Source organism: Athene noctua, chromosome 3 (assembly GCF_965140245.1).
Source record: "Athene noctua chromosome 3, bAthNoc1.hap1.1, whole genome shotgun sequence".
Taxonomy (NCBI): domain Eukaryota; kingdom Metazoa; phylum Chordata; class Aves; order Strigiformes; family Strigidae; genus Athene; species Athene noctua.
Window position 1 is genome coordinate 13,609,869 of NC_134039.1, and position 24,885 is coordinate 13,634,753.

A 24,885-nucleotide genomic window follows, 5' to 3' on the forward strand; every position below is an offset into this window, starting at 1 on the left:
TTTAAAATACAGAAATCATGCTGGCTGTGCCCTTTCCCAAGGGCTTATCTGTGCCCTTCGACAAGGGATGCTGTTACATGAGAACTGAAATGAATTTTCTTTGCTTTCCACCCCTCTCATTTCCATGGTGAGGGAAGGTGATAAATGAAACCACGTGCAATGCACCCAAATGTTGTAAAATGTTGCTATAATGTTAAGATCTATCTGCATGCATTCAGGATGAAACTGGAGTAACTGTTTTTTTTTTCAAAGCTGGTCATAAGTTAAATCAGCTGTGCAACAACAAAATATGTTACCCTTGCTGCTGAGGTCTCAGGCAGCAAACAAGATTGTAAATGCCCACTGGGGAATTGCAAAACTTTTACACTAATGTTTCAACTTAGCTGAAAGCTTTCTTTCACGGATTATTTTTTGGCTAAACTCTGGGTAGTTACCCAGAAGATGCTAGCTGGATGTAAATCTAGTGGTAAGTGCAAGTTCCTTCCAGAGAGCCTGTAGGTGTACCTGGGGTGTAACCCAGCAAATTAGTATTATCTCACAACAAATATTTATGACTGGCATTGCATGCCTGGAGCACAGCTGGGGCAAAAAGCCCCGAACAACTGCATCTATTGCTTTCTTTGCTAGAAGGTTTTTAATAATGTAACTGGTTTCTTTAAGTATCTTGTCTGGGTGCCAAAAATCATCAGAGACACCAATGACTAGGTTTTGGAAGCTGAGCTACCCTCTCTGTCTAGAGTGACTCATGCTAGCTAAAGATGGTGGGGAGAGGCTTGCTCCTGCTTTTGATGGTTTGGAGACTCGTGAAAGACAGACCTGTCAGTCAGGCTTGTCTTGCAGCCTCTACAATCACTGGTGATATAGAATTGTGACCCTGCTGCTTACCAGGTGAAGAGAAGGGCATGGGGAGAAGTGACGGAGAGTTTAAGTTTTCTGTGGTTCTGCTGCTCAAGCTGTCAGTCTGAGAGTTGATTTACAAGATAAATGAAGTGCATATCAATGAGCCTGGTGTAAGAGGGAAAAATGAAAAGGGGGGGGGGGGGGAATAGTCGCTGAGATGAAAGAATGGATGCATCTGACCTGAGAACATAATCCAGACGCTTGCTTGCAACACAGAATTAATAATGTATTTTGAGATCTCAGCCAGGGACCCAGATGGGGGGAACTTTGTTGAAGGGCTTCCAGCTCGCTGACTCACTGCTCTGGTGCTCTGGCCCCCGTGACTCACTCCTCTCTGACTTTGGCTCTTCTGGGGAGAGGGTGGGAAATGGCAAAACATGCACCCAGCCTATTGAAAAGTTAATCTAGATCCAAGAACTGTGCACTGGGGGAAGGGCAGGGGAATGTGAGAAGGATTTTCCTACTTTATATGACTCCCAGGAGGCTTGAGCTAGGAATGAGCAATAGCATCCTTTCTCTGCTTGCAAACAGTGGACTTAAGAGACACTGAACTTCAGGGTCATTTCTCACCCTTGCCTCAACTGCACAAGGGCTTTTTTTTTTTTTTTTTCCAACCCATATTTAGCCTAGTTATTACAGAGTTTAATTTTTTTTAAATTATCTTTTAAAATCCAAAATACTTTTTTGGGGTGGGGGGAGGGGTGTTAAGGAAAGTGAAGGAGTATTTTGGAACTAGGAAAGGCAAAGGAGTAACATGGTTCTTGAAAAATCCCTGATTAGTTAAAAATAAATACATCTCTGGTGATTGTAGGTTGGAAATACTTGAGTGTTTGCAATGGAAGTGTGTGCGTGCATGTGTGCATAATGGGGTGGATTATAAGATTTGCTCAGCATGAACTTTAGCATTTCCAACTGTGTAACCCGAGCAAGTTGGGAAGATGTGCAGATTTAATTACCATGTAAATCTATTAGCTGTGAATTTCCTGGCATTTGTTTTGCTGATGACACAACCTGAATGTTATTGACTTAGTGGATTTTTTTAATCCGTCCAGTTTTATTATTTTTATGCTTAAAATGAGTAATTGCTGGTGTAAAACTCCAAACAATCATATCTGTTGTTATGGTGGATCTCTTCGCTGTTTTCAAATACCAATTTCATGTTACTCTTCATATCCTCCTGCAACAGGTAATTTCAGTGTTGTTAATGACTAGACAGTAAAGAATTTTACAGTAGAGTGAAATAATTGAGCAAGTATTTCTCTGCATCTTGATTTTGATTTTTACACTGTAGAAGATAAACACCTAGAAATCTGAGGTTCCCTCTCTTTCTGCTTGGCAAGTATGTAGGCCAGGGTAGTGTAAATCGCTGCTGTGTTATCAGCATGTTTTAGTCCTGACTTTGGGTATTGTTTACAGTCCTCAGTCTCTCTGTTCTCTGCTATGGCTGCATCTAAGACTATTTTCCTGCCATCAGAAAGCTCTTCCAGCTATTTTGGTGCTTTGTCTGGCTGCGAAGGAGGATCTCTGTGTCCTGTTTAAGAGTAAGCAGTTAGATATGCCTGCAGTTGCGTTCTGAATACTGTGGTCTGTCCAAGGGGTCTCTCAGCAAGTCAGATTTCAGCTATTTCAGGTGCAGTTGCATTAATTTTTTAAAATACTCACTGCCAAATATCATTGGTTCCCCCTCCCAAATTAATTCATACCAAAGGTAAGTACTCTGGTATATCAAAACTGTATAGGGTGCAGCCTCCTGCTCTTCCACTCTTTCTCCTTGTGGGGATGGTGGTGAATGACTCTGTGGGGTGGGTCTTGTCTCTCAGCCCACATATTTGGAATCAATCTTACGGAAAAATACTGTATTGCTGCCAGGCCGTCCTTCGTTTCTCATCCTTGAAAGAGCAACGCAGCAGGAGCTTGGATCTGTGCCTCGTGCCAGTGTTGTATCAACGCACCCTATGCCAGTAGAGAAGCCCTTCTGTTCCCTGCAGGGCATATATGAATGAATTGCAGAGGTGAGGCTACAGGGGCTCCATCAATAGCTCTTCTCAAAGCTGACAAAGATGTGTACCACACGATACAAACTGTAACTGAGTCTGGAGAAGAGGGAGTGGTGGCCAGCTTCCCTGCTGTGAACAGAAAGGATTTCTAGAAAGGGAAAAAGTTGAGAGAAATGATGTACCTAAAAATCTGCAGAATAAGTGTTTGAATCTCTGAAAATTAACTGATGCATGAGTGCCATTGAGTACTGAGAACAGTTGTCATGGTTGTTGGAAGCTGGTGCACATTGAACCTCCAGTCCATCACTGATGAACTTGCAACAGGAAAGTCAACATGTCTGGGAAGAAAACACCTGCCCTGAGGAAGCTTTTTAAACTGTTCCTTGGGGTTTAACCTTGTGGTTGGGCATGAAGAAAGTTACGAACTTCTCTGCTGTGTTGTCATCATTAGTAGGTGTGTAGTCCTCCACAAGAAGCATCTCTAGACATAGTTCTTCATTAGCAAAAAAGGGCAGGTCTCTGCTCCAGCCCCTGTGGGTAGATGCTGAGCTTGCAAACCCAGGCAGAGCTGACAGTGAGGTGTGTGATGCCTTTTAGAGCTCTTGCCATGCAGTCAAGTCTAGAGCTCAACCCATGAAGTCTGACCAGCACATACATGCCACCTTTAACAACTGGCGCCTTGCCCTGATGCCCCAGAGCTTGAATCCTTTTGTGAGCAGCTGTAACACTTACTCGGACCTCCTCATCTACCATATAAGCAGCTGCCACATGTCTGTAAAATTTGTGCTTGAAGAGGAGATGGTATCTCCATGTAACCACGGTTTTTGGTGTTTGATGCTATTAACTAGAAATGCTGCTATCTTTTATGATATTTTGTGTTTTATCTCCTATGCACCTTTGTTCATGCAAACCACAAAAGAGGTGCTGAAGAAATTATTGCCTTTTCTCCCTGTTATCTTAATGTGAGAGGACATGGAGGGGTGGGGGTGGGAGGGGGGAAGGAGGGAACAGATTCATGCCTGCGGTGCATGTTTACTTCCACACAGATGGAAGCTGGTTTGTGGTCTACCCTTTCTCCCCTCTTTCCCCATCTTCTCCAGGAGCACTGTCTTGTACATTACATGAACTCTGATTGCTTTGATACAGCAGTAAGGGTGAAGTCCTTGTCCCCCACCCCCTATTGTTGCTGCTCAAACCTTACAAGACATAAATATCAGGCATTTTTGTACCTATGAGGAGATGGTGGGCTTCATTTCTATGCCATGAGTGCCTGTTTGGTAGAAGGGCAGTTCCTCTTGTGGAGGGGGGATTGATCCCTCCAGGATGGGGAGACCTCAGGGCAAGCCAGGAGGGAGCCATTAACTCCCAGGAGGGGGGAGTATCTTGAATCCATGGGTGGTTCTCACCCCGGCTCGTTGTAGTAGGCTGGCTTGCACTGGGCTGCTTGGAGAGCAGGGCTTCTTTTTGCAGTGTGCCAGGGTGCTGCCGCTGCTGCTCCCCTCTGGGGGGGCTCTGCTGGAAAGGGTGGATTGCTGCGGTCGATGTGTGGGACTTGCAGCTGACGCAGTGCATTTTCCAGGCTCAGCAAAGCCTGTCACATATTTAATAATTAAAATATAGTTATGAAGTGTCATTTTGGGGGTCTTTCTTGATTTCATTCCTGGTTTACTGAGTTCTTAGTCAGTTTTATGAACACGACTGTTTCTTTTTTAATCATGATAATGTGACATCTTTATACAACTGGAGCTAGTGCTGCTCTCGTCTAGCTTCAGGTCATCTGGTGAAGAAGTCAGCACTGCCCTGCACCTAGCAAATCCTGAGTCTCTATTTTACTTCAGAGATGTTCATTTGATCAGACAAGAAAGAAAAAAAAACCCTTGTCCCTTAGGCAGAGCTGGAGAAAAGGGCCTTTGTCTGGCAGGAACAGGCAGATGCTGTGGAGAGCTGCAGCCTGTGGCCCAGTTGGTCTTCAGCCAAATACTACTTTCGAAGAGTTATCCAAAATCTGCCAGGCACCCAGATAGAAGAGCTCTCCCCTGTTTGCTTACCGTGGGGTGACGTCTGTAGGTGTTCTGTGTTCCCCAGAAGCGGCTGGGTTGTAGGCAGGAGCAAATGTCCAACCAGATCGGTGGTGAAACTCCATGGGGCTGCAGCTTACTTTCTGTAAACAGGAGCGCTGCTGTTTTGTTTATCTTATCAAGGTTCTGGGGGAACGGGAAGCAGAAGATAAGGTTACATCTGTCCTAAATCCATGACTTTTTACAGGGGTTAAAACCCAGCTGAACACATCTCTTTGCTATGTAGAGGGAATAGTTTAATAATTCAAGCAGACTCCTTGTACCAACACATGTCTGCAATTAGTGCTGCGGCTGCCAGTGAGGTATGAGGATAGCGGGAAGTTGGCAATGGAGCTGTCTACAGAGGTATTAAAAGTAAAAAAAGAAGTAAAAATGTACATTTTTGATGCAAGTGCTTTTTTTTTTTTTTTTTTAAAAAAAAAAAGGTGAACTCTGGGTGAAAGATGCCAAGCTGAAAGCCACAGACAAAGAATGTCTTTCTTTTGCAAGCAAATATATATACAGGTTCTAAGGGTGGATGGAACTCTTGTTTCCTCTCTAAGTTGCCCTTTCCTGTTCCTGAGTGCAGGGGTGGTTGCTGCTGTATCAGAATTAAGGGTTATTCACTGGCTTTCCAGCTCTGAAGTGACTGATGACCAACCACTAAGGTGCCTGCAGAAGCAGAGAGGGGAGCATGGAGAGGAGGAGGAGGGTCGGCAGTGAGAGAGCGTGCTTTGAGAAGACAGAGGGAGCAGCTTAGGTGTAGGTGGAAGTTTTGAGGAGCTGGACGCCTCACTGCTTCTGGATGGTTTCTGCTGTAGCTGCTCTCAGATGCATTTTCTTTTTTAATTCTCTAGGCAAATGGAGCTGCTTTCAGTAAGACAATTTCTTAAGAGGAAAAAAATATCAAAGCGAGCTAGCTTTAAATGTTCACTGTAGTAGAGATGTGCATAACATATGAAAGATTCCTGTAAATCAAGTGGTGGTGGGTTTTGTAATCATTGAGTTAGGAGAAGTCCAGATCCCTAAAATTGTCTGTTCCCCAAGTTCAGTAGCTGTGTGGTCTGACCTCTGTCAGTTGTTTGTGAGGTTTCTCTGTTGACCTCTCTATTGACCTATATTCTCAAAGTTATATCACAGACCATTAAAAATAAGATTAAAAATTATAATGAAACTAGAAATAATTTTAAAAACTGATTGACCATTTATTCGCTATCAGACAATTCTGTTGTAAATGCAAATTCTTTTCTTTCTCACAGCTTGCAGCTTTGCAGCTGCATGTGAAAAGGAGAAAGCACAAACATTGATGAACATGTTGAAAATCTTTCCCTACCCCAAGGTCCTCTTTCTCTCTGGTTTTGGGAAGTTGAACATTTGTTTTCTTCTTTGCTTTTCCTGAAGCGGTTTTAGGAAAATTCCCCATTCGGAAGGGGAAAAAAAAATAATCTGACATACTTCAATGAAATGGAAGAAGTAAAATAACATTCGATACTAATTTCTTCCATATCAAAGCAGTAACAGACAGAAGGCTAATAGAAATCTTTGTGAATTTGCCAAAAATAGCTGAGTAGCCTATGGTCATCTTTCAGTTGAGTCTGTTAAACTAGAACATCTAAATAGTGTCCGACTAAGTCAACACTTAGGTATGATATTTTCAAGGATGACATCCTCAGGCTGGATGATGCTGGTGATAAAGTAGTTGTGTGTAGAACCAGGGTGCAAATATTGTAGCAGCCCTATTTCAGCATTTGCTAGTCATCAGTCAGAACAATGCGTGCAAGAATTAGAAGGAGGAAAATGTTCTCACCAGCTTTAGGTAAATATGTAAACAAGTGTAATTGACTTTTGCCATTAGCCTGGATGAAAAGAAGTGTGTAGACTGTGGGGAAAAAATTGTCCTTAACAAAGGTACTCCTTTTTTATAGGTTCATCCTTGGCTTCTGTCATGGTTGGGAAGAATTTCTGTCCCTTGTTTACACTTTAATGTCTATCTACCCTGTTTTACTTTACTGATGCACCAGCGTGTTCACCTAGTCTTGAGCATCCTTTTTCTTTCTTCTTTGCGTAGTGGACAATTGTAGCTTATACTCCAATCCTTGCAAATGTTGGGAGGCAACTCTGGATGTGAAGTGCTAGTGAGTCCTTGGGTATCAAAATTAAAATAAACAAGGCGTTCTAAGGGGGTCATGACCCTCTTGCTGAATCATCTGAGAGTTTGTTTAGTAATGTTATCATTTACAATAAGTAAATACGAGGCTACAAATCTGTTTTGCCATTTGTAAAGGCTTTACTTCAGCTAGCTTTCTATTCCAGCATAGCAACTGTGGTCCTCTGTTTATTGCCTTGTGTTTGGTAAATATTTTCTTTTCCTCAGTGTCAGTCAGAATTGACTGAAGACATTAATTTTGAAAGAAGGCACAGTTAGCATTCATGAGCAGCTTGGAAGAGGTCCTCAAACTTCTAGGGGACTCTCAGAGCTGGCAGTGCTCAGAGTTTTTCAGCATCAGGCTTCAAGGTCACAGGTACTACTGGAGCTGTGAAATGTGCGTGCATAGGGGTTCTCTCATGGGTTTGTACAATATTGACTTGTTTAATTCTTAATTTAGCCTACAGGAAGCCAAATCTTGAATTTCAGTGTTTGTTTCTGCAGGATGAAGAGCCAAGATCAATACTGTTTGCAAAAACAGAGCAAATCAAACAGACTTAGACTTTCGTAGGATCATGCCCCAATCGACAAAGACTCCTGTATAAGATGGCAGATAATGCCTGATTGTCCAGAAAAAGCTCATTACTATTCATTGTACCAATATTTTTCTATATAAAGAGAATTCTTTGTGCGAATGAGATGAGCAGGAATGGTTTCTGGCAGTGCAGTTTCTTGGTCTGTCAAAGATGTAGTTTTCTGACATTGGAAACAAAACCAAGAAGAGATGCAGAGTTTTTGGGTATTGATGGGAAATGCATTGGAGTCTCAAGGAAGTAGATCACAAAATTTGATTTGTGCTCATTTTGAATAAGAAACAAACACAAAGTTATCCTACTACATACAGCCATAACATGCACTGTCAGTGTAATAAATTCAGTGTAATAGGTAAAGTGGTAATCAGTACTGGCTGTCGGGAACTTTAGCTAGAAACTTGATAGGGGTTCTAGTCCTAGGTGGAATGTGACTTCTAAAATAGATACATAAATCAGCCAGGAAACCCATTTTATAGCAAATGTGTTAATTGCTTGGCTGGGGACGTGCATAGGACCCGTTTTCCTGAGTGTGCTGTGTGTTCTGTACAGATAAAATAGTCATACGTGGTATTGGAGTCGGTGTCTGGTTGTGTTTCCTTTTTCTTCTCTGCTTCAGTGAAAATTAACCCAATATATTCTGTTCCACACACAAAGTGTTCTGATGATAAATCTTGCAGGATCTTTCATGCTGTTTGGGTGAAGAGTGCTTTCCTGGTTTTGGTGGCATGCTGTAGTGAGTACCTTGATGGGGGCGGGGGTGTGGTGGTAAAGGAGGTTGCTTCAGGGACGTGACTACTATGCTTCTATTTTCCATTTTCATTGCAAGTTAATCACAGGCTCTTCTGTTGTAATGTATGCTTCTGAGAGGACTTTTGTTCTAGCTGTAGCTCTTCAGCTTGAAGTAGGGATTGGAGGAGGAGGTTGTTAAGCAGGGATGGTAGATCCTGCTGCTGACTGGCACGAATGCCTGCTGCAGATACTGGAATTGTTCTGATCAATGCTCTCCTGTTGTTGGCATAACAGACAGGCAAGGAGATAAACTTTCCCCCCTCCTTTTTATCTCCACAGCACTTCACAGAGTTTCTGGATGAGTTTTCACCTGATGTCCTAGGCCAGCTCTTGAATGATCCCTTCTTGTCTGAGAAGAATGAAATAATGGAGGTGGAACTGTCTCCAGCGTCCCCAGCACCTCTCATCCAGGCAGAACACAGCTACTCCCTCTGTGGGGACTCTCGACCCCAGTCTCCCTTGACCCACATCTCGACCGATGACAACTTTAATGAAGGTGGTACGCACTGAGCCCTTGTTCATTTGTTGTGATGATGCAGTAATGAAACATTCCTGGTGGAGTGATGATGCACTAAGGGTGCATATGAATACTCTGCTAACTGATACACCTACAATGAAATCGCAGAAGGGATTTGTTTGTTTTAAGTCTGCAGGAGTTGTGAATAAAGAAACTTGTCCATAGACAGGGAAATTATGCTCAGCAGAAGTTACTGACTTTGCAGCATAAACATTTTGAATTGGAAGTGCCCATCCAAAAGAAATGGGAGAAGGGCCAGAAATACTTTTGTTTCCATGTATCTGAATCTGTGTTTGTTGAAGATAAATGGAGACTGATAAACCAAATGAGTCAAATGAGGTCTAGTTACTATAGAACATGACATGTAAGGAAAGGGTGAGGTGGGTTTTGTTTGGTCTTCTGGAGAAAAGGCAGAGGGGAGATCTTATTGCTCTCTGTGGCTCTGATGAAAGGGTGCAGAAACGACAAAGCTGGACTGAGATACACAGTGATAGCACAAGAAGTAATGGTTGCAAGTTGCAAGAAAGGAAATTCCAGCTGCATATTAGGAAAATAGTTTTCACCATGAGAGTGGGTCAGACATTTGAACAATTATCTAGAGAGGCTGTGAAGTCTTCATCCATGGAGATAAAGCTGAGCTAGTCAAGGCCCTGAGCAACCTGATCCAAATTGATCATATTCTAAATGAGTTTAGTAAGGTGGTCTCCAGAGGTCCCTTCAAAGCTCTGTAATTTCAAGTTTATTAATAAGGAACAAACAAACTTTTAAAACTACACTTATTTTTTCCATAGTGAGTATCTAGAACTTTCTGGTATCCCAAAATGAAAATCGGATCATCTTATTTGTGTTTCTAAATACCTATGTGGGAATGTAACTTCAGGTGCTGTCTCAGTCTCAAAACCTGTCTTGCTGAAGTTCTAGGGTTTTTTTTCCTTTTTAGAAAATTTTTTAAAAAGGCAAAGAAAAAAATAATGCCCGTCAAGAAATCATTGGTGATCTTGTAAAGACATAACTGCAATTTTATAGATTCTGTGGTTGTGGAAGATGGCGATGCATAGAAAATGATGAAAACCAACAGCATTTTTTAGCAGTTGTCTTTAATTCAGCAGTTATAAACATCTGGGTGGGAAAAAAGGGAAACGCAGGAATGGTGGCAGGAAGAGATCAACCTGCTTGTTCTGTCATAAAGATGCTTGCTGACAGGAAGGGGAGTTCAAGGTAAAAGCTAGTGGTTGGTGGAGGAGCAAGGCCGTGAATATCTGGTAACTATTAGGAATAATCACCATGGCAGACTTTCGTTCCTAATAACTGGTTTATGTCTTCAACATTAGCTTTACAGTGAAAAGCAGTAGAGTACTAAGCTGCATCACAATAAAAGGGAGAGAGATTAGTGCTTATGTCTAAGCATTAACAAGCTAAGCTGTTTATGAAGATCCACCAGGACATGAGTTTTCAAAGGCCTACAGTTTTGTTGTCCAAAGCACTCTCTTAAAACAAGATGCAGTCTGTTAGAGATTTCACAAGAGGACAACTAATAAAAACGGTGAGAAGACTTTTCAGTGTGAGACAGGGTTTTTTGAGGTGATCTGGAAACACCATTTACATAAAGACTTCCTATTTCAAATTTCCTAGCTGTTTTATGTGAATATATTTAAATTAATACATGCAGGAGATATTAATTGTGGCAGGAGAAACAAGCACAAGAAACTTTGGAAATGAAGCTTCTCTGGAAGTTAGAGAAGCCTCAAACTAGGCTAAAAGTGAGGGGAGTTTCCTTTGGGAAAAATCCTGAAGAAACTCATACTGCTGAGACCATTGGGTAATTAATAGAGCTCTAGTCAAATGATGTTTTAAAAAGCCAAGAAACATTAACAAGTGAGTTTAAAAATAGAAAATGAATGGAAAGCATTTAATCTTCTGTTCACTCTGCAGAGTGTTTCATAAGAGAGGAGGAGGAGGAGGAGGAGTTGTTCTTGGTGTATGGCATTTTATTTAATCTTAACCCTGGAATCACGCTCACGACCTTTCAAGACCTGTTGACTTCAAAACAGTGAAGCTCAGAGAAATACTGGAGGAAATTGCAGAATTACAGTCTGATAGATATTCCAAGGCATCACCCTGATGATTTTTCAGTACTTGAGCACGTGAGAGCAGGAGGGGGATTTTGTGGGTGGTCATACTGCAGGGTTTGACACTGGAGTTTGAAAGTATTTCCCTTGTTAGGTGATGGAGGTACACAGTGCTCCTGACAGCTCTGGTGAATGCCAGCCCCCTTGGTGGAGTAAGGGGACAGATACTGGGAGCACCAGTGTCCTTTTGGGGAGCAGGAGGTACAGGGTGTGGAGTGGGAGGTCCACGTGCTCCAGCATGATCTCCTGCTGCTGGGGAACAGGGATTGGTTTTGTGCAGTGGCAGGGACTGAGAAACGATTTTGGATGAGGGACTTACATAATGAACGTGCAAAAAATTTTACATCCTCCGAATAACCACCCCACTGAGCAGATTGCTGAGCTGTTACAGCTGTCACGTGTTCATGGTTTTTCCATGACAAGGCTTCATGATTTTGCAGGGCTGGGAGTAGAAACAAGTTAGTGAGGAGGCTCATGTATGACACTTGCATGTGTGTGTGCAGATGTGCTATGGGCACATGAGCTGTGCACCTGTGTGCCTGTGGTCAGCAGCAGTGCGAGGGGGAGGAGGATAGCCCAGAGCAGGTAAGCTGGGTCTGGATGCCATCTCAGAGTTTTGCTCTTAGCTCTAGAGGACCAAGGGCCTGGTGATGTGCTCAAAGCACATGACAAACAGGCTTTGTTCTCACTTTGCAGTGAAGTCAGTAATGCAGTGTTTCTTCTTTGTAACTCTCATCCTGGCAATGAGTGCTGGTGGGTTATTACCAGGAAGTGCAGAAAATTCCCTCCTGGGCCAGCTTATGGGCAAGCAAAGACAGGGGAAGTGCAAGGAGGGGGAAACCCCAGGATTTCCTAGGGACAGGCCCCTTAGCCCATGTGGCTAGACAATGCGTACTTGGTTGGAAGTGGCGCCTGTTACAGGACTACTGTTGCTGTCACACCAGCAGTTAGTGTGACCTGGAGATGCAAACTCCTTTCAGCAAAGGCAACTTTCCAGATGCCGGTGCTAGTTTGTGTTGAGATTCAGGGTGGCTCCCTACGTCACTTCTAACTTGGGTGGCTCCCTATGTCACATCTAACTTGGTGCATGTTAGTTGTGTAGCACTAATCGGCTGCTCAGCCCTCGGGTGCCGTTTCTGTGCTGGGAGCAGACGGGTGGCTGCCGAGCCCCGTGCCTGCCTGCTGGTGAGTCGAGAGCTGCCAGAGGGAGGGAGGCTGCTTGTGGCGAGTGGGGACAGAGGGTGGCTCGTACCACACAGATCTGGTGTCCTAAAGGGAAATGTACCCACCTGCCTTTAAAAATAGCCTTGAAAACTGAAGTTTGCTTCCACGGTGAGAGGTCTGTTGGAGAGGCAGGAGCAACGCTTGGGGGAATGTGGCCCATCCTGGGGCAGGGTCCTGATGGCCTTGTGGGCCCAGGATGACCCCGGTCATTGGTCCCAGCCCTGCGGCGCTGGGGATGGTGTGCTGCCACCAGGCCAGCCCCACTTCATGTTGCTCTGCTACCTGCCTTTCTGCCCTCCTCCTTCAGACCATGCCTGCCTGTTGGAGGAGGGAATTGGATTTGGAGAGTCATCTCCCTCAGGTTCAGTGGCACCAGATGTTTGCAGCAGTTTTCATTTTTGTATTCCCAAGTATGGGGTCCCAGAGCCCCAGGTGACAGAGAGACTGAGAAAAAGGCCCATCTTGTTTGGCACATGATCTTCAAGACAGGTTTAAGCCATTCAGTGTCTATTTCCATCTTTTTTTCCCTGCCAAGTCTCTGACAACCTTCCTGAAAATGTTATTTAATGTTTCCTTTCAGCCATTATGGGGGAGTAAATGATAACTCTGACTCCGTAAGCACCTTCTTACTGACTGTTGCAGGGGAACAGTTAACTTCTGCTGTGAGCCATTTTCGCTGGCCACTACGCAGCCATTACCGCAATTTGTACAACAGCTAAATTGACCTATTCATGTAATTGTAAATATTTTATAGAGTTGTTTTAAAAAGCTCTAGAAATGTAAAACCTGACAAACTCATAAGCATCGGTTTAACTCTCCTGAGGAGTCCTGTTGATGTCAAGGTGAGAATATGTTTAAGTATCCATAAGATCAAGGTCCCAGCACCGTTTTTCCCCAGTTATTTGCTCTTCTGACTTCACTCTTTTGAGGGTATTTCCCCAGATTCATGCAGAAGAATTTTTCTGTATACTTGCAGGTTGTTGCTATCTCTGAAGGTGTCAGTCCTTAAATCTCCAGCCTATGAAAGCATTGTCAAGAGTAACTATTTTAAAGCAGATGTGAGCAAGAGGTCTGGCATTTAGTTGTTTGGTTTCCCCCCTCCCCCCCCCCCCCCCCCCCCGAGAATCTATTCTCATGTTCAATTTTGCATAAACTTTTAAGACTAAAGATACTAGAGCGAGATTTATAGGCCTGAGCTGTTTGCTTGCAGCTAGCTGATCATGTGCTTTTGTTTGCTTGAACTGGAGAAGAAGGCACCTGGCCTGGGGAGGGCTCCAGGCTGTGACATGAAAAAGGAAGCTGCTTCCCAGTACCGATGAGACGCACCAATTGCGCTGCCACTTCGCTCACAGCAGGTTTCCGCTTTCTAGTTGTGAGCCCTGGGTTTTTTGAGACAACTGCAGAGTAACTGTGGAGAAGCACAGTGGGTAGCTGTGAAATGGAAAATGCTTCTTGGAAGGAAATGAAGCAGGGAGAGGAGGCTGAGAATAGGGCTGATGGATAAGGGAGACCTCTTGCTGTGCATCAAGGCCTTTTGGGACACAGGTTCACTTCTGACAGTTGTAAATGGTTAGGGGAAAAAGCTTTATTTTCTGTTATGGTTGTTACACGTCTGTCTTCAGTTTTCTAGTCTCTGCAACCTTTTGAAAAGGAAGGGCTGTGGGTCAGACAGCCAGGAGTAAGGCAAGAACTACGTTTCAGCAGGACTGTGGTTAGCCTCCTGTCTGACTTGAGATGTGAATGTAGGGTCCTTCCCTGGACTCTGATGCTTCATCTTGTCAGCCGTAGGCACAAACTTTAGGACAGTGGCTGCCCCTTTTTTGGACACGTGAGATCCATAGATCAGAACCAAGTACAAGTGATACTGAGGGGCTGGTGTGCAGTAGGAATGTGGACACAGAGGCTGCAGCATCTGTGTGGGGCTCTTCATCCTCTGGGATCAGCTCAAGTGATAGGGGGTGGTTTGCAGTGGGCATGTGTTTGGGTCTTGTGTGTATTTTTTTGTTTGTGAGCCTGGCAGGGCTCAGACAGTCAAGAACCGACTAGTCATTTGTACGGTTTCTCTCCTGAAATTGTGGCCAGGTGGCTGGGTGCCTTCCTTTCCCTGTCCCCTGAGGGCTCTGCTTTTGAGACTAGTCTTGGTCCCCACCTGCCCCTCCTGTTCGTGCTTTCCTGCTCAGGAATGCTTTGAAGTTACTGTTAGATTTGAAGCAGCTTGTCTTGGCTAGAGGTTTGACAGACTGATTGCAGAAATGGTATGTTTCTATTTTATGCTTAGCTGTGCCAAAACTGGGGCTGGCCCCTGAATATAACCTGTGTTGTTACTGGGTTTTTTACTGCTGAGGTTATGTTTTCCTGTAATGTGCTTTTAAACACCAAATTTTCCTTTTAAACTTCATCTCCATCTCCCTGCATGGTTTGAAAAAGAAAAAAACAAAAAGAAACCCAAAACAAACAAAACCCTGAAAATCATTGTATATGGCTCCCACTTCTCCAGGGCAAATAGCCCTTCGATGATAAATCCAGACCTCATCTCAGGCAACTCTTTGTACAGGAGAATGCTTGCTTATGGATGGAGTCCACAAGCAGTAATCAGTGTTATATGCTGTTTCTTCATGTAGAGGTGCTTGTGGACTTGAGACTCAGGGTGGTTTTCATACATTTTATGTGTATATATATATGCACACACATAATATATATGTGTACATATGGTGTATATATGTCATAATTTATTATGTATAGTAGGTTATATATCTTAATTTTATTTTTTTATATAGGCTATATACAGAGAGAGAAATGTATTGTCCTGCTTTTATTTTTCTCTAAATACTGAATCAATGAAATGTGAACAATGAAAATAGAACCTCCTCTGCCATGACTTTAAAGAAAAGGAACTGGACAAAGAAATTTACTTATGTTCTGAAAAGATGCTATCAAAGCCATACTGATAGTTTTTGCAAGCACATTCCACTGTGACATTTTTCCTGTGTATTTTTTTATTTTTGTGGGGAGAATGGGGAGGAAGCCATTTGGTGGTGGTAGCCTGTACTTGGGTGGTTTTTACCTACTACTGAAAGGTAGCAGTCAGCCCTTGTCAGCATCTGCAGTTTTAAAGGATGAGAAGACTTCTGAACTTTTATACATCCAAGCTCCAAAATCTCAGTAGGTCACTCTGAATCAAGCCTATAAGTTCTACTTGGGCAGCAGTGCGTCTGAAAAATGTCAGTTTTGATTTAGAGGTGGGCATTTTGGTGCTTACTTATGCTTACTGTTAATAATTGACAACTTTATTTGCAGTCAGACCTCCTTTGGCTTCCAGTTCCACATATGAGATCTCTTTATGGCCTTTGTTCTTGCTGGAGTAAGAACCATCTGCTCTTGGAAGCCTCTTTCCCCAGGTGTTTGTAGGCTGTGATTGAGTTCCCTCTTGATTTGTGCTTAGATACAGTTTAAATGAACTGCACTTCCTTGGTGTTTCCCTATAGGGGGTATCTTCTGGACATTGAGCTATTGCAGTTCCTTTCTAAACAAAGGGACGTTTGCAGTTCCTTTCAAAACTCTATGTCAAGTGACTACAGGAGCTGATTTCCCAGGAATAGTTTCCCTACTGATGCATATTAGGGGAATACTCCTCTCACTTCTAGCCCTGCTGTTTCTGAAACCAGTGATCTCATTCTCTCTGTAGTGTTGCACTGGGAGTTCATGCTCACTTAGTTATGTGCTGTGAGCATCAAGTCCTTTTGATGTGTGTCGAAGCCCAATTGCTGCCATAATACACATATGCCTTCACAACATCCATGTGGGTTGTGAGGAGAAAAATTCAGATGGGTGAGAGAGAACGGTTTTACTTGAACACAGTGCTTCTGTGGATAATTTTCACATTTAAAAAAAAAACCAACATAGTCTTTTATAGGACATTTAATAGTATCAGGCTTTAAGTCTGTAAATCCAAGCTACCACCTCAGTCTGTGCCTCACTCCCATATATATAAGATAACATTTTTCTATCCCTAAGCAAAATAATGAAAAACATCAGGAACTGTATTCCAGCTGACAGCTGTGCTTGTGTAAAGTCTTAGTCTGAAAAGAGGTTAAAACAGAACCTGTAACTCCAAGACATCTCCTGGCTGGTTTTATGTGACGAGTTTGATTGAAAACTGTCAAATTCTCCTCAGGAAAGAGGGTATTGACCCTGGTTGTTTAGGTATGAGAGGAACAATGTGTTCTTGTTCCGAACTTAATAACTTTGATAATGATACAGATAATCTGTGGGGTTTAGAGGGACTCCCTGCCGCTCAAAGGGGGTATGCTGGTATGACTGGTGATCCTTTGTTAGGAGAAAGGCTATTTATGCTGTGTGTTGTGATTACTGTATATCACTGCCGCTCATCTTTGCCCATTTATTTCAATTTTCCCTTTCTGGCATGTTAAAAAGGACCCCAATGTTTGGTAGTCAAACAGTGCCTCCTTTGTTGAGGCTGTTTCAAGGGCTTCGGTTTCATTATTTGTGGTGGAAGTGTGTGCGCATGCTGGGAGGGGGAAATGCCATCTGGAAAATCTGTAAGAGAAACTGTTTGTTGATGAATGTGGGCTCTCACCTCGTGGAGGAGAGGGGGGGTAGCAGCAGTGGTGTTGAAGTTCAGCATTTCAGGCATGATAAACGGGGCTTGTGTCTGCCAGGGGGTGTTACGTGAGCCCAGAGCTGGGCACTGGGGATGGTGTGAGCCCAGGTGGAAGACAAGGAAGCAGTTATTCCTCCAGAAAGGTCCAACTTGCCTTTGGGAGGCTAGAAAGGCTCAGACTGCAGAGCTGGGGACGCTGAACTTCCCTGCGAGCGGCATGTCCAGCAGCATGCCCAGAATCTGTGCATCAGCAGAGGCCCTTTCGGGTTCATGGTGGGGTGTTTCTGCTGACAGAGAAGGAGTATCCATTTCCCCCTAAACAAGTTGTGAGCCTCTTCCAGGAGGTGTTTTCTCCTTGCAGTTAGGTGGCTCCCAGTTTGCAGCTGTATTTCTGTGATGTAGAGCTAGTGAGCGCCCTTGGATCCTGCTGCGAGCTGTACAGGGGCAGCAATCTCAGGGGTAGGATCCATGCAAGAACTGAACTGTTGTACAAAGTACAGCTTTGCAAACGTGGACCCTAAGTGCAAGTTTAAGCACTATCTGAGTCACAGTGTCTTATTAACCTGTGATGAGCCAAGTCCAAGCCACCATACTGTTGTACATGGCATGTCTGCACAGGAGCCATGTGGGCTGTGCATCCAAGCCCTGTGGTTCATGATGGTAGTACAAGGTCGGTCATGGACCAAAAGGGATTAGTTGAAGCCCTTCTGCTCAAATTCATGACACAGCTGAAGAGGGGGATTATTTAAATACTCTTGGCTGGAGAACAGTTTGACTCATTAGGGATCTTCTTTCATTACCCTGTCCAGAGATATCTCTTCTGATACCTCTGCAGAACACTTTGCCCGTTAGTTTGTTGTGGTCTGCTTAAGTTTCCACTTTTGTCTTTCTCTAGTTGTTTTATCAGTTGCTTGGACAGTGAACTTCAAGGAGGTGAGAGTTGCCTCTTCATTCTGCTTATACAGATAAGGTTATCTCTTGATGTTTCTACAGATCTTATTTGCAGCCTTGTTACAAATGACATACAGTGCATGCATCTGTTTTCTGTGTGATTATGATCTGTCATGATAGTAATGGTGGTATGGTGTTTTCTTATCCCTTCAAGATTAGGTTCAGTGATTACACCCCTTGTGTGGGTTTGTTTACCTGGTGGTGCTGTCTTTTTTTTACTGCAGGGGAAAAAAAAAAAAAAAAGTGAAAATCATATTATTTCTCTGAATACTTGCATTCTCCATACTTGGGAAGGGTGAGGGAGAGATACAGAATGCATCTCTAATTTCATTTATTTAAAAATACACAGCAACTTACTGATGCACCTTGGTTATCCATGCAAAAAGTGTCTCTGTTAAACATTTTAATGAAGAGTGCTGAAATGAATGTGGGAAGCTAGGGAGATCTTTGTATTAATTTCTTTCATAAGCTGTGTTTCACTGTACACCTATCACAGAGAGTTAAATTTAGTCAATATTGAAGAAGATTTACTTTTTCCCAGGAAAGGAGGTGGCATGTTGGACAAGATTGAAGAATTAGTTGGATAGAACAATGTTGAATAGAAATAATTCAAAAAAGGAAAGCAAAACTAGCTGGGAACTCTGATATTTAAAAAAAGTACAGCTGAAGTAAGAATTTTTTACCTTATTTTCCACTTTTCCTATCTTGCCTTCCCATAATATTATATAGAACAAGGAAAGAAGTGAAATGAAGTGAAATCTTCAGAGAACTATGAGTATCCTAGAAAGCTGCACATGGTGTTAAGACACTATGTTTAATTTTTTTTATATATCTATATATAAACACATATATATTAAAAAATGGTTTTTAAGAAATGCAGAAGTATGTTGTGTACAGACACAGCCCTTCTTGGTTGTGTGGTCTTCATGTATGCTGAAATCACACACACTGATCATTGCTACAGCTGTGATGCTTAAAAGGAGCACTGAAAGCCATTTCTGTTGAAAATTGTCATCATAATGTGTGTGGTGTGCAGCATAGAGAGAAGTTGATTTGGGTGTGTTGTGCACCCAAAACCAAGCACTTCAGTCTTCATGATGAACTTTTAAGATCTTAAGCTTTCATTGTGCAAAATGTTGCATAGCCTTTTCCCTTCTGGGTGTATTGATCTGGAGAAGGGAGAGTAAAAAAGGAAGGTCCACTTGTGGTATGTTGAGTAGATCCTACTAGCATTGCCCATCTTAACTGCAAATGATGGAACCTGAGGCAGCATTAGGGCCTCTGAAATAAAGACAGAGGACAGAAGGAGTTTGTTTGCTACTGGGACACCTGGCTGTTGGTATGCATGACATGCAGTGCTTACACTTACAGTACTGAGGGAATGGTGTCCCATTTTGAGCTTTCTCTCTTGCAGTATCATGTACACGGCATCTTACAACGCATTGCATGTCGTTATCTGGGACCAAGCTGAGCTCATGATGGGTTCAGCTGGGAATGAAGAGGACATGTTTAATGTTTTTCCTGTCAGTGAGAACATGGTTCAGTACGCTGATTGAACTTACTTTGATGCTTTGTAAAGCTCCTGCCTTTTCTTTTTTAAAAGAAAGTGAAAGATGCATGCTAAACGAGAGTCTGCAGGAAAAGTGGGACAAGCTTGATGACAGAAGCAGCATGCAAAGTTTTCACAAGAAATGTAATTTTAGTCTTGGACACGGAAGATAAGATCTTAGTTGCATGTGTCACAAACCCTGGGTTGCTGTGATGAATGGGTTTTTTGGATGCTTGATTTGAAACTTGCAGAAGTGGTAGATGCTCAGAGCCACACCTGAAAACTCAGTGCATACTGTATTTTAATAAAGTATAATAACAGTGCGAAATCAGCTGAAAAATCCAATTCCAGTTGTTTCCAGTTGGCCGTTTGAAATTACTAGATCCTTTTTGGCCTCAATCTCTCCATGGTTGACTTGAATTTTCAGGACCGCTGTGGAAATCTAATTCAGGTTGGTGAAGTGTTTCCCTAGGAGGAAATTAAACAGCTCTGTGGGAACAGAATTTGAATTGTATTTGGTAAAGGAGAGATGAGGCTGTGATGAGACAATAACAAAACATGGAATAGCTCCTCAGTTAGGGGAGCACCATGCATTCTGCTTGTTGGGTAAGGCATTCTGTAGAGAAATTGATCACATTATTAAAACATTCCTATTTTTAGATGTATATAATGTGCAAATATACACTGAATTAGTCCTTCACAGGTATTTTTTTAATATCTGGGTGCTTTGCAACATTAATGTTCAGTTGACATAGTCCACATGTGGAATATAACAGTGCTAGTGCATTGCATGTAGAAGAGTTAGCTGGCAGTTTGCTAAGTACTGAATGACATTATTTCATGTGCCAAAATGCCTAGCATTCATGGGCTTATGAAGGTGTAGGTGAAGGGGAATGCTTCTCATCTAAACAGCATGATAGAGCTCTGAAGTTCGTAGGAAATTTCAGCTGGGAAGAGGGACTGACTGCCAGTGTGACTTGTTCAACAGTGAACTCTGGAATGAGTATTTTAAAGCCTGAGAAGAGATTTTTAACAGCCAAAGTGACCAACTTCAGAATGTGGATTTTCCTGGCCATTTGGATAGCTAAACCTCTTGTTTAGGCTTTCTTCTCTCTATACCTGAACTATTTGCAATGTGTTTTGTCTCACCTCATCAATGTAGTGTTGCTCTACTCATGTCTGTCTAGAATACAGTCATGAGATAATATTCTCAGCCTTTTGTTTTGGACTCTGTCTCAACAGTTCACATGTACCTCCTGGATCGTGTCAAATATAAATATAAACACCTTCAATTTCTTGACACCAGTCATCGACTCTTGCAATAGCACGTGTCTTACCTGGTTTGGAGAAGATACCTCCCTTCTCCTCCAGTAGATCCCTTGAGCCAGCCTCCACTGTCCTTTCATTTCAGTATTTCATGTGTACCTTCTTGCTCGTTCTCATTATTCCATGAAACCTCTCTCATGGTTCTCCATGGAAAGTCTGCCGTTCCTCTCAGTATGACTGCTACTCTGTAGCCTGCTCAATTTTTCCCGTTTGCCTAAATTTTTCTGGTTGTTATGCAGCATTCTCAAGGGCTTTGGAAGAAGGGCTGCCACTTTGTTCTGCTAGTACAGTGCTTGGCAGAGTAGGCTAAGGTGCTAAGGGGCTATTGTAAGGATAAACTAAGAATGATTTTCAGATAATGTCAACCAGCTGTGCTCAGGAATAGGAGAAAGTAGAGTGGGAAATCTCCTTTTGCAGCTCTCTTGGAGCAGAGGAGAGGTTGTTGGTGACTTCAGAAACTGGAATGTGTCAAAAGAAAATAACTTGTTGCACAACACTGACCATGATACTGAATGAATAGTAGGGGCTTGATAAAAGTGGAGAGAGGGGAGTATCAAGGTGGGATTTGACCAGCGTGTTGCTTCATCTCTTCCTTTCACGGGGTTGTTCATCTGGAATGACAGCTGTCACCATGCATCATAAGAGGCAGTGTCAAAAAAGTGTTAGATGTCATTCTTCAATGTTATCTCAGTGTTAAATGCAGCGTGTTGCTGTTGCTGAAAACCATCTATAACCCTACAAACTGGTCAGGCTGACTTTAAAGCCCAGAAAATCTCTGAGCAGTTTGTGCATATCTAAGTGGTGATGGCAGGGATGTCAGGTTAATCAGCAAAGTCAGGTTCCAGAGGAGTAAAATGACCGGCTGAAGGCCAGCATGTCTTGTTGCCTTACAGCAGCTGAATCCTTGTGATGAGTCTGTGGATTAGAGGTGATAGACATCACAAAGTGCAGCCTTCGAGGACATGCCCTGTTTTACTGGGCACCCATGGCTAGATTTCTCTTCTACTTGCATGATAATACAAATCTCAGAAAGTTCAGGGCTAATTACTTGCTTCAGTGATAGCTCTCATTTATTTGTAGCCTTCCCTCCCAAAGGGAGTCTAAAGTAGATTGCAGGGATAGCACTGACACGGTGTAGCTCGACCCAGAGGTGTGAGAGGCAGCAAGCTCTGCACAGGAGGCTCTCCACAATGATGTTGGGGGAGGTTTTGGCAGAAGTTATCCAAGCAAGCATTTGAAAGTTGCATTTGTCAAGGGATTCTGGTTTTCCAGGCAAAGAGACAACTTTAAAGGTCTTATCTGAATGATCCGCACACAGCAAGCTAGAGGGAGTCCATCGATCCACTGAATATTTCACTGCAGTTGGCAGGGAGGGAGCTGCACTCCTGTGTTTGTGAGTAGAGAGGCTCAGGGAGGGTTGAAAGAGAGCAGTGTCTTCTCTCCTGAGTTAATATTTAGACAATGCTACCTCTTTTTTTCATAAATACTTCTATTTTTATATTTTGGCATTTCCCAGAAAGCTTTGGGAGTCAACTCTCCAGAAACTTAAATATGGTGTTCAGCCCTTGCTGTAGTTACTTCTCTTGGCAGAGCTGGGCTCACTGTTCTTGTGCTTCTGATTACAGGATATGTATTTTTCATTTTTAATTCCTTGGTGTGTCTTTACTCAAATTACCTCCTTCCTTGCCAGCGGTGGAGGTTAGGTCCCACCACAAAGTAATTACTAGCAATGGAGAGGTACATGCTTCTCCCTTCTTCCAGTCATCCAGCTTCTGCCCAGTGCCTGTGTGCCATATGTGTGTGGGGTCTTAATAGCAAGGGCAGAGAGCAGCACGGAGGCTGTAAGCCCGCTCTTGATTTTGTTACCTGTTTGTTGCAGCCGAACTCGGTTGACATCTCACCAACTCGATACAGTCATTGTGTAAGGGTCTTGTCAGCCTTGCAGACTGCTGGTGGCACAGCCACAGCACCCTGGCTGCCTCCCACGGTGCTGATGCAGCATACAGTTAATTCAAAGCTCTTGCTGTTTACTAGCCATACAGTGTATGTGCTTGCTCTGCTTTAATTCCATATATGCAGTAAATACTCTGTATGAAGACAGGAAAAAGCTCTGACAGAAAGTTCAACACTCTTTTATGTATATTTGGCCTCAGATTCCAGCTGCTTGATTTAATGGATGTGCTTCTCACAACTACCAACAAGTTGTGTCAGAGGACTGTGCTGTACGCTGTTGGGGTGCAGTACAGCTGGTGTAGGGTACTTTCCTGCAAGAGAAGAGAATTTACATAACTGAACTCTAGCAGTAGGGATGGGAATTTTTTAAAGGCAGAATTGCAACTGCCAAAAGTGCATTATTTTTTTTAAGTGGGGTTGTTAATAGCCTTGTGGAGTTGTTTTAAAGGTTGAGTCCTTCCAAGTTCTTGATCCTCTATCATACTTTAGACCTGGGAGAATAAGTCCTTCTTAGCAAGCCAAACAGTGGCTGCTTCATGACTGAAAACAGGGGAGCTACCAATTTACCATGCCAACCTTCTTCCAGTTCTTGACAGTGCCAGGCAAACCTTTCAGCTTTGTCCAGTGAAAAGTTGCACGACTTTGTTCTGATTAGGAGCTTACAGTAAGTGGGGCTAGAGGACAATTCTGCCAAAATGTGATGCACGTTTCATTTCTGCCAGTCAAAATACTACTGTGACTTCGAGAAGCTCTGGGGAGGAGATTAGCATGATCACCACAGCACTGGTGCTCCTGTGAAATCATCAAAGCCTCTATCCTCTTTTATACTTACTAAATGAATCCTTGGGGGAAAAATTTTGAAGTTGAGAGTGTGAAAAATCCTTTGTTCTTAAAAGTATAATATCACCACTCTGTCTATTTGATGATTGCAAATATTATAAGGAGCAGAAGTCTGGCTAAATGCTATTTCTACAAGGGGAAATAAAACTGAGTCAGCAGGCATTAGTGTATGTAGGACATGGCTCCCTGGCTGCTTTACCCAATGGCTTGTTTAGTCTTGTTCTGCTACGTGTTAGCAGCTTTCGGCAATGTACAGTGATTAGTGCTCTGTGTCTTTCCTCCTTGCTCCTCTCTGTATCCTGGGGCTAGGATTAGGTTACAGCCCTGAAATGGCACGGCTGTCTGCATTGACTGAGAGCTGAATAGTAAGGACAGAGTTTTGTTGATAGACTGAAATGCCTTCTGTGTTTGTTTCCCTTCTCTGGAGGAGGGATGACATTATTTTCATTTGTAGTCTTTCTGTCTCTGACCTAAACATGTGGTGTCCAATTTCCTTCCCTGGCAGGTGACCTGGAAAATGAGGAATGGTGTCTGGGTACAGAACTGACTCCAGCAACAATAAAGACTGAGCCAGAGTTGTGTGAGACGTCAGGCCTTGCTCCCTCAGTCAGTCTCACCGTCACAGCCATGTCACTGAAGGAGGAACAGCCTGAGCTACAGACCGACGCCCTGGTACATGCAGACTTTCTGTTTTCCTCTCTGTGCAATTAGCTACGGATTCTCCCAGGACTCTGCATACCAGTGTAGCCTCCTTGGTGCCAAAGTCTGTCAATTCAGGGTGCATACTGCAGTCTGCTTTAATGTTTTTAATGTTTGCTTGTGTCCCACTGCTGCTGTAGGAACTTGATATTTTGTTTTTCAAAACACTTACCTGCATCTTCAGGTCTTAACGGTTGGATGCACAACTTCTCTTCTCTTCTCTTCTCTTCTCTTCTCTTCTCTTCTCTTCTCTTCTCTTCTCTTCTCTTCTCTTCTCTTCTCTTCTCTTCTCTTCTCTTCTCGCCCTAAAACCTGGGGCTTATGCATTCTTAAAAGTATTTAAACAGTTTCTAATGAACCAACCCCACCTGAACTGATTAACCTATTTGCCCTATTGATCCTGTGACAAGCTAAGTGTCTTCCATAATAACTTGCTTTAGTGCTGCTGTGCCTTCCCCTAATCAGAACAAAACTTATTGTTTGAAATGACTGCAGAGTTTCCCTGTTTGCCTGCTAAGTCACTTTTGCCAGATCTATGGAGCTTTCACATTTCGAGCTTCTGCTGCATCCACACCAACCTGCCTTTTAAGGAGC

General features: G+C 43.1%; 1 protein-coding gene across 3 annotated transcripts in view; it reads left to right on the forward strand.

Moving 5' to 3' along the window:
• Window positions 1-24,885, forward strand: part of CREB3L2 (cAMP responsive element binding protein 3 like 2) — an 83,101-nt gene that overhangs the window by 34,376 nt on the left and 23,840 nt on the right. For 2 of the 3 annotated variants that reach the window (XM_074902024.1, XM_074902026.1), the window contains exons 2-3: window positions 8,762-8,981; window positions 24,098-24,264. In XM_074902024.1, coding sequence (XP_074758125.1) covers window positions 8,762-8,981; window positions 24,098-24,264 — 387 coding nt within the window. The remainder of the gene's footprint in view (window positions 1-8,761; window positions 8,982-24,097; window positions 24,265-24,885) is intronic. The other variant, XM_074902025.1, reaches the window with a different exon arrangement.